Source organism: Bubalus kerabau, chromosome 18 (genome assembly GCF_029407905.1).
Source record: "Bubalus kerabau isolate K-KA32 ecotype Philippines breed swamp buffalo chromosome 18, PCC_UOA_SB_1v2, whole genome shotgun sequence".
Taxonomy (NCBI): Eukaryota; Metazoa; Chordata; class Mammalia; order Artiodactyla; family Bovidae; genus Bubalus; species Bubalus kerabau.
This window is the reverse complement of record NC_073641.1, coordinates 53,230,123-53,247,370: the sequence shown is the minus strand read 5'-3', so window position 1 is coordinate 53,247,370 and position 17,248 is coordinate 53,230,123. Positions and strand designations below refer to the sequence as shown.

Sequence of the window (17,248 nt, the reverse complement as noted above, 5' to 3'; positions counted from 1 at the left end):
TAGTTTGACACTGTCTTACCATCAAAGTATTTCATGAAATTATCCCATTACAATGTTTTTCTCAGAGGCAAAATTAACATGGATGACAGTTTAATGGACATGTTTCCTTTTTGTCTAGTGCCATTGCCAATTAAACAAGTTGTACAAGATTTTTATATTCACTGTTGTTCATTATTTATACAACTGTAGTCTCTGATTTGTTTTGTTTTCTTTTCTTTTTCAACTTTCAGCTTCTTAGTCAGAAATGAAAATAGTGCCAACCTTGGTAAACTCATTAACCTTATTTTCTGATGTAGTTTTCTCTAACATTTATTGGGTAGTAGTTGTTAATACGGGCCACTGTTTTCAAATTTGGCTTTGGTAATTTTCAATTTTCCTTTCACCACGCATATGTGAGGCAAAGAACTTAAGAATCCTGAGAAATCATACGGGGAAAGAATGTTTTAAGTGAATCTAGAGTTTCTCTTTTTTCGAACTTCTTAATCTCAGTTTCAATGTTTTTTAATTTAAAAATATGGTTGCATAATTGAAATAGAATTATTTTGTAGGAAAATAAAAAATATTTTATCATGAACTTTTAATACTTTAATGGGCTTCCCTGGCTCAGTGGTAAAGAATCTGCCTGCAGTGCAGGAATTACAGTGTGTCCAATCCCTGGGTGGGAAAGGTTCCCTGGAGACAGAAATGGCACCCCACTCCAGTATTCTTACCTGGAAAATCCCACGGACAGAGGGGACTGGAGGACTACAGTCCAAAGGGTTGCAAAGAGTCAGAAACACACCTAGCACATTCTCTCTTAATACTTTAATAAATTCAAAACATTCCCTTAAGCACCAACTAAATGATAGTTGCTCAGCTGTGTCTGACTCTTTGTGATCCCATGGACTGTACTCCACCAGACTCCTCTGCCAATGTGATTCTCCAGGCAAGAATACTGGAGTGGGTTACCATTCCCTTTTCCAAGGGATCGTCCCTGACCTAGGGATCAAACCTGGGTCTCCTGCCTTGCAGGCAGATTTTTCATTAAGTGACTGAGGTTTTGGATACCAATGAAATGGGAGCATACGATTTCAAGCCACATGCAACTTGTTATTGTAAGACTTCTTCCTGCTTTTCATTTACCCTCTCATCCTGCCATTTCTTTTTCTTTCTTTTCTTCTTTTTCAGGAAGTTTTTCACTCTCTGTCTTCATGCATCTGTTCAGAACGTTGACTTTACCTTAACCTTCTCTCTGATACTGAATCCAACATCATGGTTCAACAAACTTTTCCTGTAAAGGATTAGGCTGCATACAGTGCAGGCTTTGCAGGCCTTTTGGTCTCTGCGGCCAACAATTCCACTGTAGTGTGAACACAGACACGGATAACACATAAGTAGACAGATGTGATTGCATTCCAATGAGAACAGGTGATGTGCCAGAGTCAGCCCTCAGGGTGTAGTTCGCTGTTCCTACACTAGACCTTTGGAATAAAAGCTTTCTGAAGGTATGGGTTTTGTCTGTTTACCTCACTGTTCTAATCACAATTCCTAAGAGTGTCTTGTATATAATAGGTTTCCTAGAAATATTTGAATCCTTTAAATATCACAAAGCAGAAAACTTTTAGCAAAATACAATATTATGATTTGGAAAACACTTGGATTCTGTACAAATCAAAGCTTTTCCAAGTAATTATGTGGCTTGATGATGAATTGCTCTGTCTGGAATAATAGAGCAGTTTCACATTTTCAATTGAATCAGTGTCACTCTTGATTTTATTGTGAATTTGGTCAAAATAAACAGATTTTCTGGGCTAATTCCTGAAGAGACTTTTATATAGTGATGTGCTCTTTACTGTGTTTGAATTGCATGCTGTTGTCACACTGAGTTATTTCCAGACATAGATTTCCAGTCTTTTATCATGTTTGGGTTAGTGATCTGATTAACTCCATAGTCTTGCCATTTTGCCTGTCTTTTCAGTCTGTTCTTTTGATGGCATATTTTCACCTCACTCAATGGGTATAATCTATCAGTGTTTGGTTGCTTGAAGTTATTTTCCTTAATACCAAACTTTTTACTCATCTTCATACCTCAACACTTTGCACAATGGAAAGCAGCAAACAAAAATTATTTCAGAAAATGGAGCTAACATCTATGCGGAATACCCAAGCAATTGAACCCCAGAGAACTCTCTGTTGCCAACAGGGTTTTATATTGGTGTAACTGCTCTCTCCGGAGAAGGCGATGGCACCCCACTCCAGTACTCTTGCCTAGAAAATCCCATGGATGGAGGAGCCTGGTGGGCTGCAGTCCATGGGGTCGCCAAGAGTCGGGCACAACTGAGCGACTTCACTTTCACTTTTCACTTTCATGCATTGGAGAAGAAAATGGCAACCCACTCCAGTGTTCTTGCCTGGAGAATCCCAGGGACGGGACAGCCTGGTGGGCTGCCGTCTATGTGGTTGCACAGAGTCGGACACGACTGAAGCAACTTAGCAGCAGCAGCAGCAGCAACTGCTCTCTCATGATCACTTATCATAAAGCAAGAGACAGTTGGGCCAGCTAGCCTCTTGCCTGCCTTTGTGTACAAAAAAAAAAAAGTAGAATTGAGCAAATAAGAAGAGAAAAAACACAAACCAAAAAACCAATATCACAGCTGGAAGGCAACTTTAAAGAAAAATGATGTTCATCGCTATCCTGCCAGAAGCTGGCAAAGTAGTTTTTATAAAACATATTTAATGTTTACAACCACTTGGAGGCTGGGAAAAGAGTAATACTTCGAAAATATGTTTAATGTTTTGAACCACTCAGTGGCCAAGAAGCAGCTTCTGCTAACATGTATTTAATGCTTAGAGTCGTTTGGTGGTTAGAGGGGAGAAAAAGTACTTCTTGTTAATTTTTAACATTTACAGCTGATCAGTGGCTGCTAAAGCAGCGATCAATTCAGGACTGTTTATTTTTCAGGCCACACTGTGCTGCTACTAAAACAATTCACATGCTTCTTTCAAGGCCACCCAAACATTGTCAGTTGTGTTACCTTTGCAACTGTACCGCTAAAAAAAAAAAAAAAATGGAATCAAACACAGGGATAAAATGCTCCAGGAACACACAGTCATAACATCAGATGTCCCTGAAAATGGTTCTGCCATGCTGTGTGCTGTGGACACTTCACCACTGACACCAGAGGGATAAACAGGCCTTGTTCAATGTCATCAGATGTGTAAAACCCACTTAACACATTGCAAGGCAAGAGTGTCATCTGATAATTGGTGTTTCTTACAAATCAACAGCTTGTCTCCACACATTAACGGAAAAGAGCACTCTACACCAAAGTAAATGTAAATTGGGATAGAGAGTCTATTAGGTTCTTATATAGACTTCGCACAGTTTGAACAAAAGACAATAGTAAATATTGAGCTCGTGTGTCACAGGGAGGGACTACATAGCAGAAGGGGGTAAGATCACTAGCTGAGACCTCTACAAGTTAGGCATTCCCCTGCTAGTTTTCTAAGAATGATCATCACATTATTAACAGAATCTTCCCCCATTTATTGACTGCATTTTTTTCCCCCAGGCATTGGAATCAGTGCTAAACATACATTTTCTCCTTTACTGCTTGCAGTACACCTCTGGGAATAGGTATTTTTATTCTTCATTTGTAGGAAAGGACATCAAATCAAAATGAGGACAAATAACCTATGCAATCCTCACAATGGGGAAACCGTAGACAGGGATGTGGACACTTAACAAGTTCACTGCCCACCTATTGTGTGGCTAGAATACACTACAGCAGAGTTCTGACCTCTGTCTCTCTGTAGAAATCTCTTTTCATTGACTATGAATAGAAAATATGTATTCCAGTATGGAAAATAATGTTTTCAAAAATCAACATATTTATTTCAGCTTCTGATCTTATTAGCTATTTCCTAGGTCAGCTTTAGGAGAAGACAACGGCACCCCACTCCAGTACTCTTGCCTGGAAAATCCCATGGATGGAGGAGCCTGGTAGGCTGCAGTCCATGGGGTTGCTAAGAGTCAGACACGACTAAACAACTTCACTTTCACTTTCATGCATTGGAGAAGGAAATGGCAACCCACTCCAGTGTTCTTGCCTGGAGAATCCCAGGGACGCGGGAGCCTGGTGGGCTGCCCTCTATGGGGTCACACAGAGTCGGACATGACTGAAGCGACTTAGCAGCAGCAGCAGCAGGTCAGCTTTGGCCTCTCATATCATAACTCCTGGTGGCTCAGAAAATAAACAATCTGCCTGCAATGTAGATCGAACCCAAGGTTTGATCCCTGGGTCAGGAAGATCCCCTGGAGAAGGGAATGGCAACCCATTCCAATATTCTTGCCTGGAGAATCCTAGGGTCACAAAGAGTTGGACATGGCTGAGTGACTTTCACTCACTCATAACAAATTATGAATTAAATGCAAAACAAATGAAGGGTCCCTGATTTAGATGTTGTTAACACATTTGGATATACAACTTAGAGGTAAGCAGTTTTCATAAGCACCCTAAATCCCTTTAAGAATCAGAAAAAGCCATTTCCTCTTTACTCATCTTCTAGAATAATTCAGTCCTAAAGCCTTTTGTGTTGGCAGAGATATGCATTTGGGGAGGGGATACAGCAACCAGATCAAGGTACCTGAGCCAGATCTGAGTGAAGGAGCTGTCCATAAAGAAGGGCTAGCAAGGGGTATCAGGGATCGATTAGCATGAGTAAGGCATCCATGTGTGGGAAATATGGCCTGTGTGGGGCCTCATAGCCCTAATGAGGTGAACAAAACCTCCACCCACAGTGGAGGAGACAAGATGATAGAAAGAGTGAAGATCCTCGAAGCTGGAGTCACAGAGCACCTGCAAGGTGTCTTCAGGGATTATGACAATTAGAGACTGGGCTGATCAAACAAGAAAATGTATTAAGGATAGAACAGCCAGACTTCTCACTCTTGGAAAAGAGAGATATAAAATATAAAAGGATTAAAAACAAACAAACCTGGAATAAATGGTGGCATTAGATTGGAGTTGAAGGTACTAGATCATAATCGTGGTTTTCAACATCTGTACAGTGATGGAGAAATAAATATTTTGTAGCTCAGCTGGTAAAGAATCTGCCTGTGATGCAGGAGACCCCAGTTCGACTCTGGGGTTGTGAAAATTCCCTGGAGGAGAGCATGGCAACCTACTCCAGTATTCTTGCCTAGATAATTCCCATGGACAGAGGAGCTTGACAGGCTACAGTCCGTGGGGTCACAAAGAGTCGGACCTGAGTGACTAAGCACAGCACAGCGTGTACATGTGCATAGATTTACTGTTTAGCTGTGCCCACTGAAAGCAACTGGGAATGATAATATTCTAATAATAAAGAGCACATAGAAACCAGATTTTTGCTTCTGAATATTATTCTCCATAAGGGTGAGAAGAGAACTTCTTGAAAAAATAGCTTTCTTCTTGACTAAGGCAGGAAACATGCAAAACAAGTCCCAAACATATTTTTGAGCCAGAAGGTAAGGAAGTATTCAACTAATTAAGGATGATATTAAAAGCATATAGAAATTAGCTTAGCAAAGATTTCATTGACCACATCTAAAAAATTTCAATATTAAATAGATACCAATAAATTAGAATCAATTTAATAAAATTAGAAATCTTGAGACCACATGGATACTTTGAAAATATGATGATGACTAGGTTATTTGTCCAGTTTTAAAATTCCTCTTAACAAAATATGTAATAATTACAGGAAAGATAGAGCAATTTTACAGTGGAATCAGCATCTAATATAGACAACCTCTATATACAGCTCAGTTACGTCTTCCTTCAGTATTCACATCTTTATCAAATCCCATTTCCTTGAGTGTAGAATGGGCTTATCAAATTGATTCTTAAAAAGTACAGAGAATATGGCAGAAATAATAGGAGATCAGACCTCTCATGTGACACAGCAGTAAAGATTCCACCCGCAATGCAGGAGATGCAAGAGACACAGGTTCAGTCCCTGGGTTGGGAAGAGCCCCTGGAGAAGGAAATGGCAGCCCACTCCAGTATTCTTGCTTGGAAAATTCCATGGACAGAGGAGTCTGTCCGACTATAGTTCCTGGGGTCGCACAGAGTCAGAAACGACTTAGCACACACACACACACAGTAGGGCATCAATTCCAAGGTAACAGCCACATGAGGGCCTTAGTAATGCTTCTCCTGACAGGAGAATCTTCAGAGGAGACCATATTCCTGATAACTAGCTTGACACAAAATCCACAAGAGACTTTGCAACAGAGATACTCAGCCAAATCCACACCCCAGACAAGAGATAATACATGTTTGTAGTTCTATAGTTTTGAGTCTCTAAACCATTGGGTAATTTGTTACACAGTAGTGCTGCTGCTGCTGCTAAGTCGATTCAGTTGTGTCCAACTCTGTGCGACTTAGCACAGAGTGCGGCAGCCCACCAGGCTCCTCCGTCCATGGGATTTCCCAGGCAAGAGTACTGGAGTGGGGTGCCATTGTAGTAGATAATACCAATTTCATTCCTGGCAGTGAGGTGCTGCCATAACAAATGCTTAAAATGTGGAAATGCTTGTGTAGTCAGGCAGTGGGCTTTGAGGAGAATGTGTCAGTACAAAGTGCCTTGAACACATGGTTTATTGAATCATCATTCCCTTGCAAGGTAAGTGAGGAAGCTGTAAATGAGGGCTTGCATGAAAGTAAGAACTTTTTACTGAGAACTAGAGGAAGAAGGATCACTGTTATGCAGTGGCAGAAATTTAGCAAAACTGTTGCCTGCATTTATCTGGACAATAGAAAATACATTTAGTGACTTTTAAACAGAAACCTATCCAGGTCTTGCTGCTTTTGAATGTTCTTGGTCTTTCCACGTGGCAAATGACACTAAAAGTAAGAGGTGACTTCCATGCAAAGCTTAAATCCAGGACATTGCCCTGGAGCATTTTACTATATAAGACATTATGGAGACAATTGATGAAGCTTGAATAGAGTCTAAAGATTAGATTGTAATAATACATTAAAGTTAATTTCCTTATTTTGGTAAATGTATTTTTGTTGTGTAAGAAGAATGTCTTTATTTGTAGAAAACAGGCAAAATTCTTTCTCCAGTCTCCTAACAATGACTGTGCTTATGGGGCACAGGTGAAATCAATGCTAGTTTCCCTGTTCATTCTATCCCACTTGACTTCTCTATGTGCTCATGGCTGGCACATATGATAAAATATTGCTTTATCATTTTATGTTTGTCTGTGACACTTCTGTGAAAGCAAGGAAGTATGGAGATTTATGCTTTGAAATAATAATAATGGTGTAATAAATTATGTAAATAAATAATGGTATAATAAAACATTACATTTTAACTATAGTCAGAGTCTTCACTATTTCTTTCTTGGAGCTGGGCTATTAAGTATGACCATGTAGAAAATATTCTCTGATTAAAAACCTACCAACCGAGGCTTAAGCAGTACGTGAACTGTGAATTTCCAGATGTTCAACCTGGATTTAGAAAAGGCAGAGGAACAAGAAATTAAATTGCCAATAGCTGTTAGATCAGAGACAAAGCAAGAGACTTCCATAAAAACATCTACTTATGCTTTACTGACTACGTCAAACCGTTTGTGTGAATCACAACAAACTGTGGAAAACTCAGGGGATGGGAATACCTGACCACTGTACTTGCCTCTTGAGAAATCTGTATGCAGGTCAAGAAGCAACAGTTAGAACTAGACAAGGAAAAATCAACTGGTTCCAAATTGGGAAAGGAGTACATCAAGGCTGTATATTGTCACCCTGCTTATTTAACTTAGACGCAGAGAACGTCATGCGAAATGCAGGGCTAGATGAATCACAAGCTGGAATCAAAATTTCCAGGACAAATATTAATAACCTCAGATATACAGATGACACCACCCTTATGGGAGAAAGAGAGAGGAACTAAAGAGTCTCCTGATTAAAGTGAAAGAGGAGAGTGAAAAAGCTGGCTTAAAACTCAATATTCAGAAAACTAAGACCATGACATCTGGCCCCATCACTTCATGGCAAATAGATGGGAAAACAATGGAAACAGTGACAGACTTTATTTTGGGGGGCCCCAAAATCACTGTAGATGGTGACTGCAGCCATGAAATTAAAAGATGTTTGCTCCTTGGAAGAAAAGCAATGACCAACCAAGACAGCATATTAAAATGCAGAGATGTTACTTTGCCAACAAAGGTCCATCTAGTCAAAGCTATGGTTTTTCTAGTAGTCATGTATGGATGTGAGAGTTGGACCAGAAAGAAGGCTGAACACTGAAGAACTGATTCTTTTGAACTGTGGTGTTGGAGAAGACTCTTAGAGTCCCTTGGACTGCAAGGAGATCAATCCAGTCAATTTTAAAGAAAATCAGTCCTAAATATTCATTGGAAGGACTGATGCTAACATTGAAACTTCAATACTTCAGTCACCTGATGCAAAGTATTGACTCACTGAAAAGCCCCTGATGCTGGGAAAAATTGAAGGCAGGAGGAGAAGGGGAATACAGAGGATGAGATGGTTGGATGGCATCACCAACTCAGTAGACATGAGTTTGAGCAAGCTCTGGGAGTTGATGATGGACAGGTTAGCCTGGCGTGCTGCAGTCCATGGGGTTGCAAAGAGTCAGACGTGACTGAGCGACTGAACTGACTGAACTGAATAACGTACCAAAAACTCCACCAACATTTTCATCCTGGAATTTATCCCCAAACCTCATGTAAAACAGAATGCAACTCATTAAAAAAAAAAAATCCAAGAGGGTGCATGTTATTTATTTTTTGTGAAGCCAACAGTGTAATTCCTTGAGATGTATACTACCTTACTTAATTCTTTTTAAACATTTTTTAAACTCAGTGAATAAGAGATACTTATTCCTCTGATTTTTTTTCTGATGCATGGAACACCATCCTCTAATTATAAAATAATATAGTAATATAATATTCATACCAAAGTCTTTACAAGTGCAGCTGAGATTAAAAACTAATTTAAAGCTTCCAAAGAAATTTTAGAAACCACTAACCATAGAAAAAGGATATAATTGATTGCACTAACTTTGTTATAAAGAACTCAGGAGTCATTCCTATTTTCTGATCCATAAGAGTTTTCATAGAAAAATAAAGATGAAATAGTAAATGATACTGCATGTAATTATCATAATGGTTAAGGAAAACAGGAAATGCAAACCTCCATTAGTTCACTTGGCCCCTAACTATTGCTCAGAAAATGGCAGGTCTTACTTCATCAATTATTTTTTTTTTTTCTTTTGCCTTTTTTTTTTTTTAATTTTATTTTATTTTTAAACTTTACATAACTGTATTAGATTTGCCAAATATCAAAATGAATCCACCACAGGTATACATGTGTTCCCCATTAACAACTATAACATGTGCCATAGGTACCTAGTTACGAATATCCCAGTCAGTGGCTTAAAAATGGCTGAGCTCAGGCCGAAGAAGAAAATACAGGTATAAATATGGATTTAAATATCTTAAACTTGTCAGCACTCTAGGAAAAGTAACTGAAACTGCACACCTTACTAATGCAAAATCATCAGATATTAAAGAGGGCTGCTGCTGCTTCTGCTGCTGCTAAGTCGCTTCAGTCATGTCCGACTCTGTGCGACCCCATAGACGGCAGCCCACCAGGCTCCCCCATCCCTGGGATTCTCCAGGCAAGAACACTGGAGTGGGTTGCCATTTCCTTCTCCAATGCATGAAAGTGAAAAGTGAAAGTGAAGTCGCTGAGTCCTGTCTGACTCTTGGCGACCCCATGGACTGCAGCCCACCAGGCTCCTCCATCCATGGGATTAAAGAGGGCACATTAATGTAATTCATTGTTACTCCAATGATCTTACAGAATTAAGACCACATTCATAACATCCAGATTTGTCTCCAAGGAAAAACTCTGAGTTGGGGAATATCTGGATCATAAAGTAATTTCCTTAGGTCAGAGTAAAGGCAATTTATCTGTGAATATTACTTCCATAGCATATTAGATATAGCACAAATTAGTGACAAAGTGACCTTTCTCTTAAACAATTAATAGAGTCACTAGAATTTTCTTCAACTTTGGGGAACTAAATATGTTCCATAGTCTTAGAAGTCTTAAATACCAATTTCCCTCAAAAATTTCTACCATCCTGCTCACCACTATCCTCGCTTTGTAGAGTTATGAGTTTTATAATTTTCACATTTGTTAATTTTGATTCCAGATTTAATCATTCATCATATTTTCAGATGTAAAATCCATTATTGCTAAATTGGCATTTTCCTAATAGATTTTTTTCTTGACCTTTTATATCACAACTAAGCTATCTTTTTGTTGTCCAATCTTTCAGTCGTTTTCTACTCTTTGTGACTCTTGTAGCCCTCCAGGTTCCTCTGTCCATGGGGTTTTCCAGGCAAGAATACTAGAGTGGATTACCATGCCCTCCTCCAGGAGATCTTCCCAACCCAGGGATCAAACCCATGTCTCTTATATTGGCAGGTGGGTTCTTTACCTCTGAGCCACTAGGGAAGCCAAAATGAATGTTAATTTAACTTGAATATTTTTTGACTATCTGTTGAGAAAAAAAAAATTATATTGAGAGATAGAAGAGTAAGCCAAAGTTCCCTGATTAAAGAAATTTTAAATCTGCTTGCTCCTATGTATGGAAGTGGAACAGATTAGGCTGAATGGAGAAGGAATGATATTACCTCTCATTGATACAATTTGTTTAGATATATATTTTTTAAATTGGCTGTGACTTTTAGTAAAAATGAAATAGGAGCATTCTTGATTGTTGGGGAAAGGTAGTTGTTTCGCAGAGAACACCTCAAGTGTGGATATGCAAAGCCAACTGTGAGATTTTCCACAATAGCTACATTGTCCAATACACCATAGTCAGTTCTATCTGGTCTTGACTGTATATTATTTTAATAGTCCAGGGAAAATGACACAGAGCCAGGGATTTCCTAAAAGGGATGTAGCAAAAGAAAACAGAGAGAAAAAAAAAAAAAAAACATGGGCCAATTAGAGCAGTAAGCCATTTCCGAATGCTAAGGAGGGTATGCTTGGGAATGGAGTTCAGGTGCTCTAGGGAGATAACTGTGATGTTAGGATGCAGCTGTTTTTTTTTTTTTTTTTTTGGTCAAGTTAAAGCTGAAACAACAACTCTCACAAAACTAACCAGGTCTTCTCTTAATAGGTGTATTTTGGTTATATGTATATGTAGGTTTCTGGGAGATGGCAAAAGTAGTGCCTGATAGTTTTTCAATTTCTAATATTTAATATGTAAATGGTGTTTACACTTGTTAGTATTTATCTGAAAATGGCATATTATGTAAACACAATCCAAGAATACCTGGGTGAATTCATAGCATATGATACAGTTCCATATTAAAAAAAACAATACTCCTTAGCATTCGGAAATGGCTTACTGCTCTAATTGGCCCATGTGTTTTTGTTTTTTTTTTTTTTCTGTTTTCTTTTGCTACATCCCTTTTAGGAAATCTCTTAAAAAACTGGAAATAGAACTGCCTTATGATCCAGCAATCCCACTGCTGGGCATACACACTGAGGAAACCAGAAGGGAAAGAGACACGTGTACCCCAATGTTCATCGCAGCACTGTTTATAATAGCCAGGACCTGGAAGCAACCTAGATGTCCATCAGCAGATGAATGGATAAGAAAGCTATGGTACATATACACAATGGAGTATTACTCAGCCATTAAAAAGAATACATTTGAATCAGTTCTAATGAGGTGGATGAAACTGGAGCCTATTATACAGAGTGAAGTGAGCCAGAAAGAAAAACACCAATACAGTATACTAACGCATATATATGGAATTTAGAAAGATGGTAACAATAACCCTGTGTACGAGACAGCAAAAGAGACACTGATGTATAGAACAGTCTTATGGACTCTGTGGGAGAGGGAGAGGGTGGGAAGATTTGGGAGAATGGCATTGAAACATGTATAATATCATGTATGAAACGAGTTACCAGTCCAGGTTTGATGCACGATACTGGATGCTTGGGGCTGGTGCACTGGGACAACCCAGAGGGATGGAATGGGGAGGGAGGAGGGAGGAGGGTTCAGGATGGGGAACACAGGTATACCTGTGGCGGATTCATTTTGATATTTGGCAAAACTAATACAATTATGTAAAGTTTAAAAATAAAATAAAATTTTAAAAAAAAGCTATATTTTAAAAGGAGGGTGAATTGAAAATAAGTTTAGGTATTTACAGAAATCTCTTGAATAACCAGTGAAAAATTTTGGCTATTATGGTATATGGCAAAGCATTTTAAAGAACCTGTTCTTCCATGGATCTTTCTGATAACTCATGGTGGAACAGCAAACTCTGTCTCACCCCAGACCTGGACCGCTCCAAACCTGGAGCACTCAGTTCTCTTACTCACCTACCCTTCGCTTGAATTTCCAGATTTATTTCTCTCTTCAGGCACTAGCTGAAAATTCTTTATATAAAGAATTTTTATAAATCTTTATATAAAGGTTCAGCTCTTCAGCCCTATCCTTTCTCCTAATTGGCATAACAAAAGACCTAATGGATTATCTAATAAGACAGAATTTTCTAATACTGCAGAGGGATGTGTCTATTTGCTTTAAGGATGCTGTTTCAGTACTAAAGAGTAACTAACGGTCATGAAATCATGTAAATACTTCCAATTTACATGAAGTAAGCACCAGGTTAAAGTACGTATGTACTGGATTTCATTGTCTTCTTAAAAGCCATACTTTGTCTCAAAGTACTGTCTTCATTTTTCTCCCCCCACCCTTCATTTTTCTACTTGTGCTTATCTTCAAAGTGCAAGTTTATAAACAGCTGTCCATATTTTCAGGCACTATTTTCTAATAAGACATTTCCCAAACTGTATTTCTAAATCTCTAGGAATCATAGCATAGCATAAAAGAAGCAGTTCAAAAAAAAAGTAGCCCTGAGTACGCACACAAAAGTTTAAAATCGAAGTGAACTCCTCTGAGCTGATTTCTTACGTCAAGGAGAGAAAATGGTCTTTGAATGCCTGATAAGGTCACAGACACAATTTCCAGTGCATTTGTGGTAAATCCACGTGACAACTCCTACAGCCACTAACCTGCGTCTGCCCTCAGGGTTCCCTGTACAATCTTCTTTGCATGTCTGGGATGGTTGAGGGGGCAGCAGGAGCCCTCTGAGAAATGTAAGACTTAGGAAATATCAGCAGTGGCTCACATAGAGCATTTCCAGTTGAAACCAGAAGTGATGAGGAACTTTTATCTTACAAACGTGCTAGAAACCAGAAGTTACTATGAAATAAATTCAGGAACTGGTTGTGGTGACTTCGCAATAAAAGTTATAATTAAAAATTGTCATTAATGCTGGAATCCTTAACTCATTTGCCCCAGAATACATATTATAGGACTTTGTGAATTTTGGTTGTTGTTGTTCAATTGCTAAGTCGTGTCTAACTTTTTGTGACCCCATGAACTGGAACACACCAGGCTTCCCTGTCCTTCACTATCTCCCGAGTTTCCTCAAACTGTGCTCAAATAGTGTCTATTGAATCAGTGATGCCATCCTTTGGGAATTTAGGTAGTAAAATTTATATTATATTTAAATTGTTAAGAATTATGATGATACTATAGCCTAACTGTAAATTTATTCTAGTAATGGCTATATAATGATACTTGCCTCTGGGTTTGATGGAATAACTGCTATGGGTTATTATAGACACAATGCCTTTTATTCAAAGTCTCTCTGGATAGCTCCAAAGAATGAAACACATCCCTTTATGAACTCCTTCCAGATGCAATACATGTTGTGGACAATTTATTTTGGGCCAAGAATTACTATTTGGTATTTGGTGTTACCTCCAGAACTGTGTAGGAGTCTGAATTTGTAATGGCAATCACTTTCAGTACAAAGTGAGTTATGCCCTTAAAATAAAATGGCATTCTATGAATTCAGGGAAATATAAAGATTGTAAAATAGTGAAGAAATGTTATATATTCTAGATATTTATGTATCTATTCAAGCATTTAGAATGGAGCAAGACAGGAAAAAAGTAGAAAAAAATGTTGAAAAAGTAAATGAAATTAGTTATATACTACATAGCGCAAGAATAATCTTCTGGGTTACAAGTGAGATATTTCCATCAACCTGCAGAAAAATACATGTTGAAAAGGCCTCATCGTAGCATCTGACAGAATTTTTATTTGCTTACTCACCCACAGGAGACATTTCTGGAACACTAGCAATGTAAGGTCCATCCAAAAACTTCGGCTCATTATCATTAATATCCTGCACTTTGATGATGAATTCTGATTCAGGCTCCAGGGGCTTCCTGGTTTCTATGTCCACAGCCTGAGCACGAAGGGTGTAGAAAGGTTTTTCCTCTCTATCCAGGCTCCTTATGGCATGAATGTCCCCTGTAGTTTCATCAATGGTAAAAACGGTGCCAGCGCCATCTCCTGAGAGGGTGTATTTTACAGTGCCCTCTCCTTTATCTAAGTCAGAATGGAGCTTTAGGGAGAGAGAGACAGACAGAGAGAAACACAATTAAAGGGATGGTCACATGTTAAAAAGTCATACTTACAGTATAATTTTTTATTAGAAAAGTTAAACCAAAATCTTACGGCCCTTACTAATTTTTTTTTTACAAATATTTTTAACACAAAAATGTGAAAAATGTATAGGGAGCCCCTACATATACTATATATCTCAGAGATGCCACTGTTTCCCTTTCAGTCTTACTATACAGGACTTTTGATTTATCACATAGGTAGATCACACATCTATCCTTTCATTAACTCTCCTGTCAATCTATCTTATTTCTCCACACATTACAGAGGTCAGAAGTATAGCCCCAAATCCGTCAACATGTATAAACATAATGATTTTGAACATTTACTTCTTTCACATATTTTGGGGGATGAAATTTCATAAAATGAAATGCACAACTCTTAAGCATACTTATTGCTTCATTTTAAATGACTGTTGTATTAAAATAAATTAGCTGATATATATTAAATCAATCCATAGTGTCACAAAAAATCAGGAATGACTGAGCATGCACATGCATGCACATATTTTAATCAAAAACCTTCCAAATACCCTGAAGATAGAAGTCGATAATGTGCATCCAGTGAGGATATAGTAAAAACAAAAAAAAACTCAGAAAACACTATCTTTTCATTTGAAAGGAGAGGACAGTTTTGGCGTACCAGGTCGATTTTAGATATGAATGATGGAGTATCTCATTTTAACAGACTGACTCTTAGTGAGTTATTCAATCTTACTCAGCCAGATGATGGGTAGAATAACTGATTATTCCTTCAGATTCACAAATATTTAGCTATAATCTGTACTATATATTTGAAGTTTTTAATTTCTGCTCATTTCTTTTGAAATTCAGCACATGTCTAATTGACTGAAATACAATATGGAATGAGAAAAATAGAAATATAATAGAGGAGAAGACCATTAAGAAGAGAAATTATTATTGTGTTTATTGTGTATTATTGTATTGTAAATCAGTGTTTTTCAAACTGGAGTCCAAGATTTAACACAAGATGACCCTGATGCTGGGAAAGATTGAAGGCAAAAGGAGAAGAGGGCAGCAGAGGATGAGATGTTTAGATAGCATCACTGACTCAATGGACACTAACTTGAGCAAACTCCAGGAGATAGTGGAGTACAGGGAAGCCTGGTGTGCAGCAGTCCATGGGGGTCACAAAGAATCAGACACAACTGAAGCAGCTGGGCATGTATGCAAATTATATAAATTTTCCATTATATACAATCTCTAAGAATATGTACAAGTGAAAGTCACTCAGTTGTGTTTGACTGTTTGACACCCCATGGTCTATACAGTCCATGGAATTCTCCAGGCCAGAATATTGGAGTGGGTAGCCTTTCCCTACTCCTGGAGATCTTCCCATACCAGGGATCAAACCCAGGTCTCCCTCATTGAAGGTGGATTCTTCACCAGCTGAGCCACAAGAGAATTCCCAAGAATATGTATATCATATATATAACGTGAATAATATACATTCATATTCTAGTTAAATTTAAAAGGATGCCTATTTTTATAAATCATATTAATTTTCATCCAGATACTGATCTGAAATGTTTTAAAATATGTTTTATCTGATTTCAAAGTTCAAATTTTTAGATTTAAAACCTCATTCCAGTCAACAGAGTAACCAAAGAAAATATGTTAAACTTCTAGTGAAACCAAAACCATTTGTGCCATATTTGAGAAGGCGATGGCAACCCACTCCAGTACTCTTGCCTGGGAAATCCCATGGATGGAGAAGCCTTGTAGGCTACAGTCTATGGGACTGCGAAGAGTCGAACACGACTGAGTGACTTCACTTTCACTTTTCACTTTCATGCACTGGAAGAGGAAATGGCAACCCACACCAGTATTCTTGCCTGGAGAATCCCAGGGACGCGCGGCTTGGTGGGCTGCCGTCTGTGGGGTCACACAGAGTCGGACACGACTAACGTGACTTAGCAGCAGCAGCAGCAGCAGCATGCAAGTATAACTGTCTTGCAAAATTTTGGATAAAGATGAGTTTTGGTTTTCTTAATGTTTCAACACAGCCTAAAAGTTTTGAAAATATTTTAAAGCGTATAATAATCCTTTGCAAATAGGCATTGTGTGTATTCAGTTCAGTTCAGTCGCTCAGTCGTGTCCGACTCTTTGCGACCCCATGAATTGCAGCACGCCAGGCCTCCCTGTCCATCACCATCTCCCGGAGTTCACTCAAACTCACGTCCATCGAGTCAGTGATGCCATCCAGCCATCTCATCCTCTGTCGTCCCCTTTTCCTCCTGTCCCCAATCCCTCCCAGCATCAGTCTTTTCCAATGAGTCAAATCTTCACATGAAGTGGCCAAAGTACTGGAGTTTCAGCTTTAGCATCATTCCTTCCAAAGAATACCCAGGGCTGCTCTCCTTTAGGATGGACTGGTTGGATCTCCTTGCAGTCCAAGGGACTCTCAAGAGTCTTCTCCAACACCACAGTTCAAAAGCATCAATTCTTTGGCGCTCATCTTTCTTCACAGTCCAACTCTCACATCCATACAATGACCACTGGAAAAACCATAGCCTTGACTAGATGGACCTTTGTTGGCAAAGTAATGTCTCTGATTTTCAATATGCTTTCTAGGTTGGTCATAACTTTTCTTCCAAGGACTAAGCGTCTTTTAATTTCATGGCTGCAGTCACCATCTGCAGTGATTTTGGAGCTCAAAA

General features: G+C 38.6%; 1 protein-coding gene across 1 annotated transcript in view; it reads right to left on the bottom strand.

Annotated features, from left to right (window-relative positions):
* CDH12 (cadherin 12) overlaps window positions 1-17,248 on the bottom strand; it is a 490,487-nt gene that overhangs the window by 223,319 nt on the left and 249,920 nt on the right. Inside the window, exon 3 of the mRNA XM_055554844.1 lies at window positions 14,215-14,509. Coding sequence (XP_055410819.1) covers window positions 14,215-14,509 — 295 coding nt within the window. The remainder of the gene's footprint in view (window positions 1-14,214; window positions 14,510-17,248) is intronic.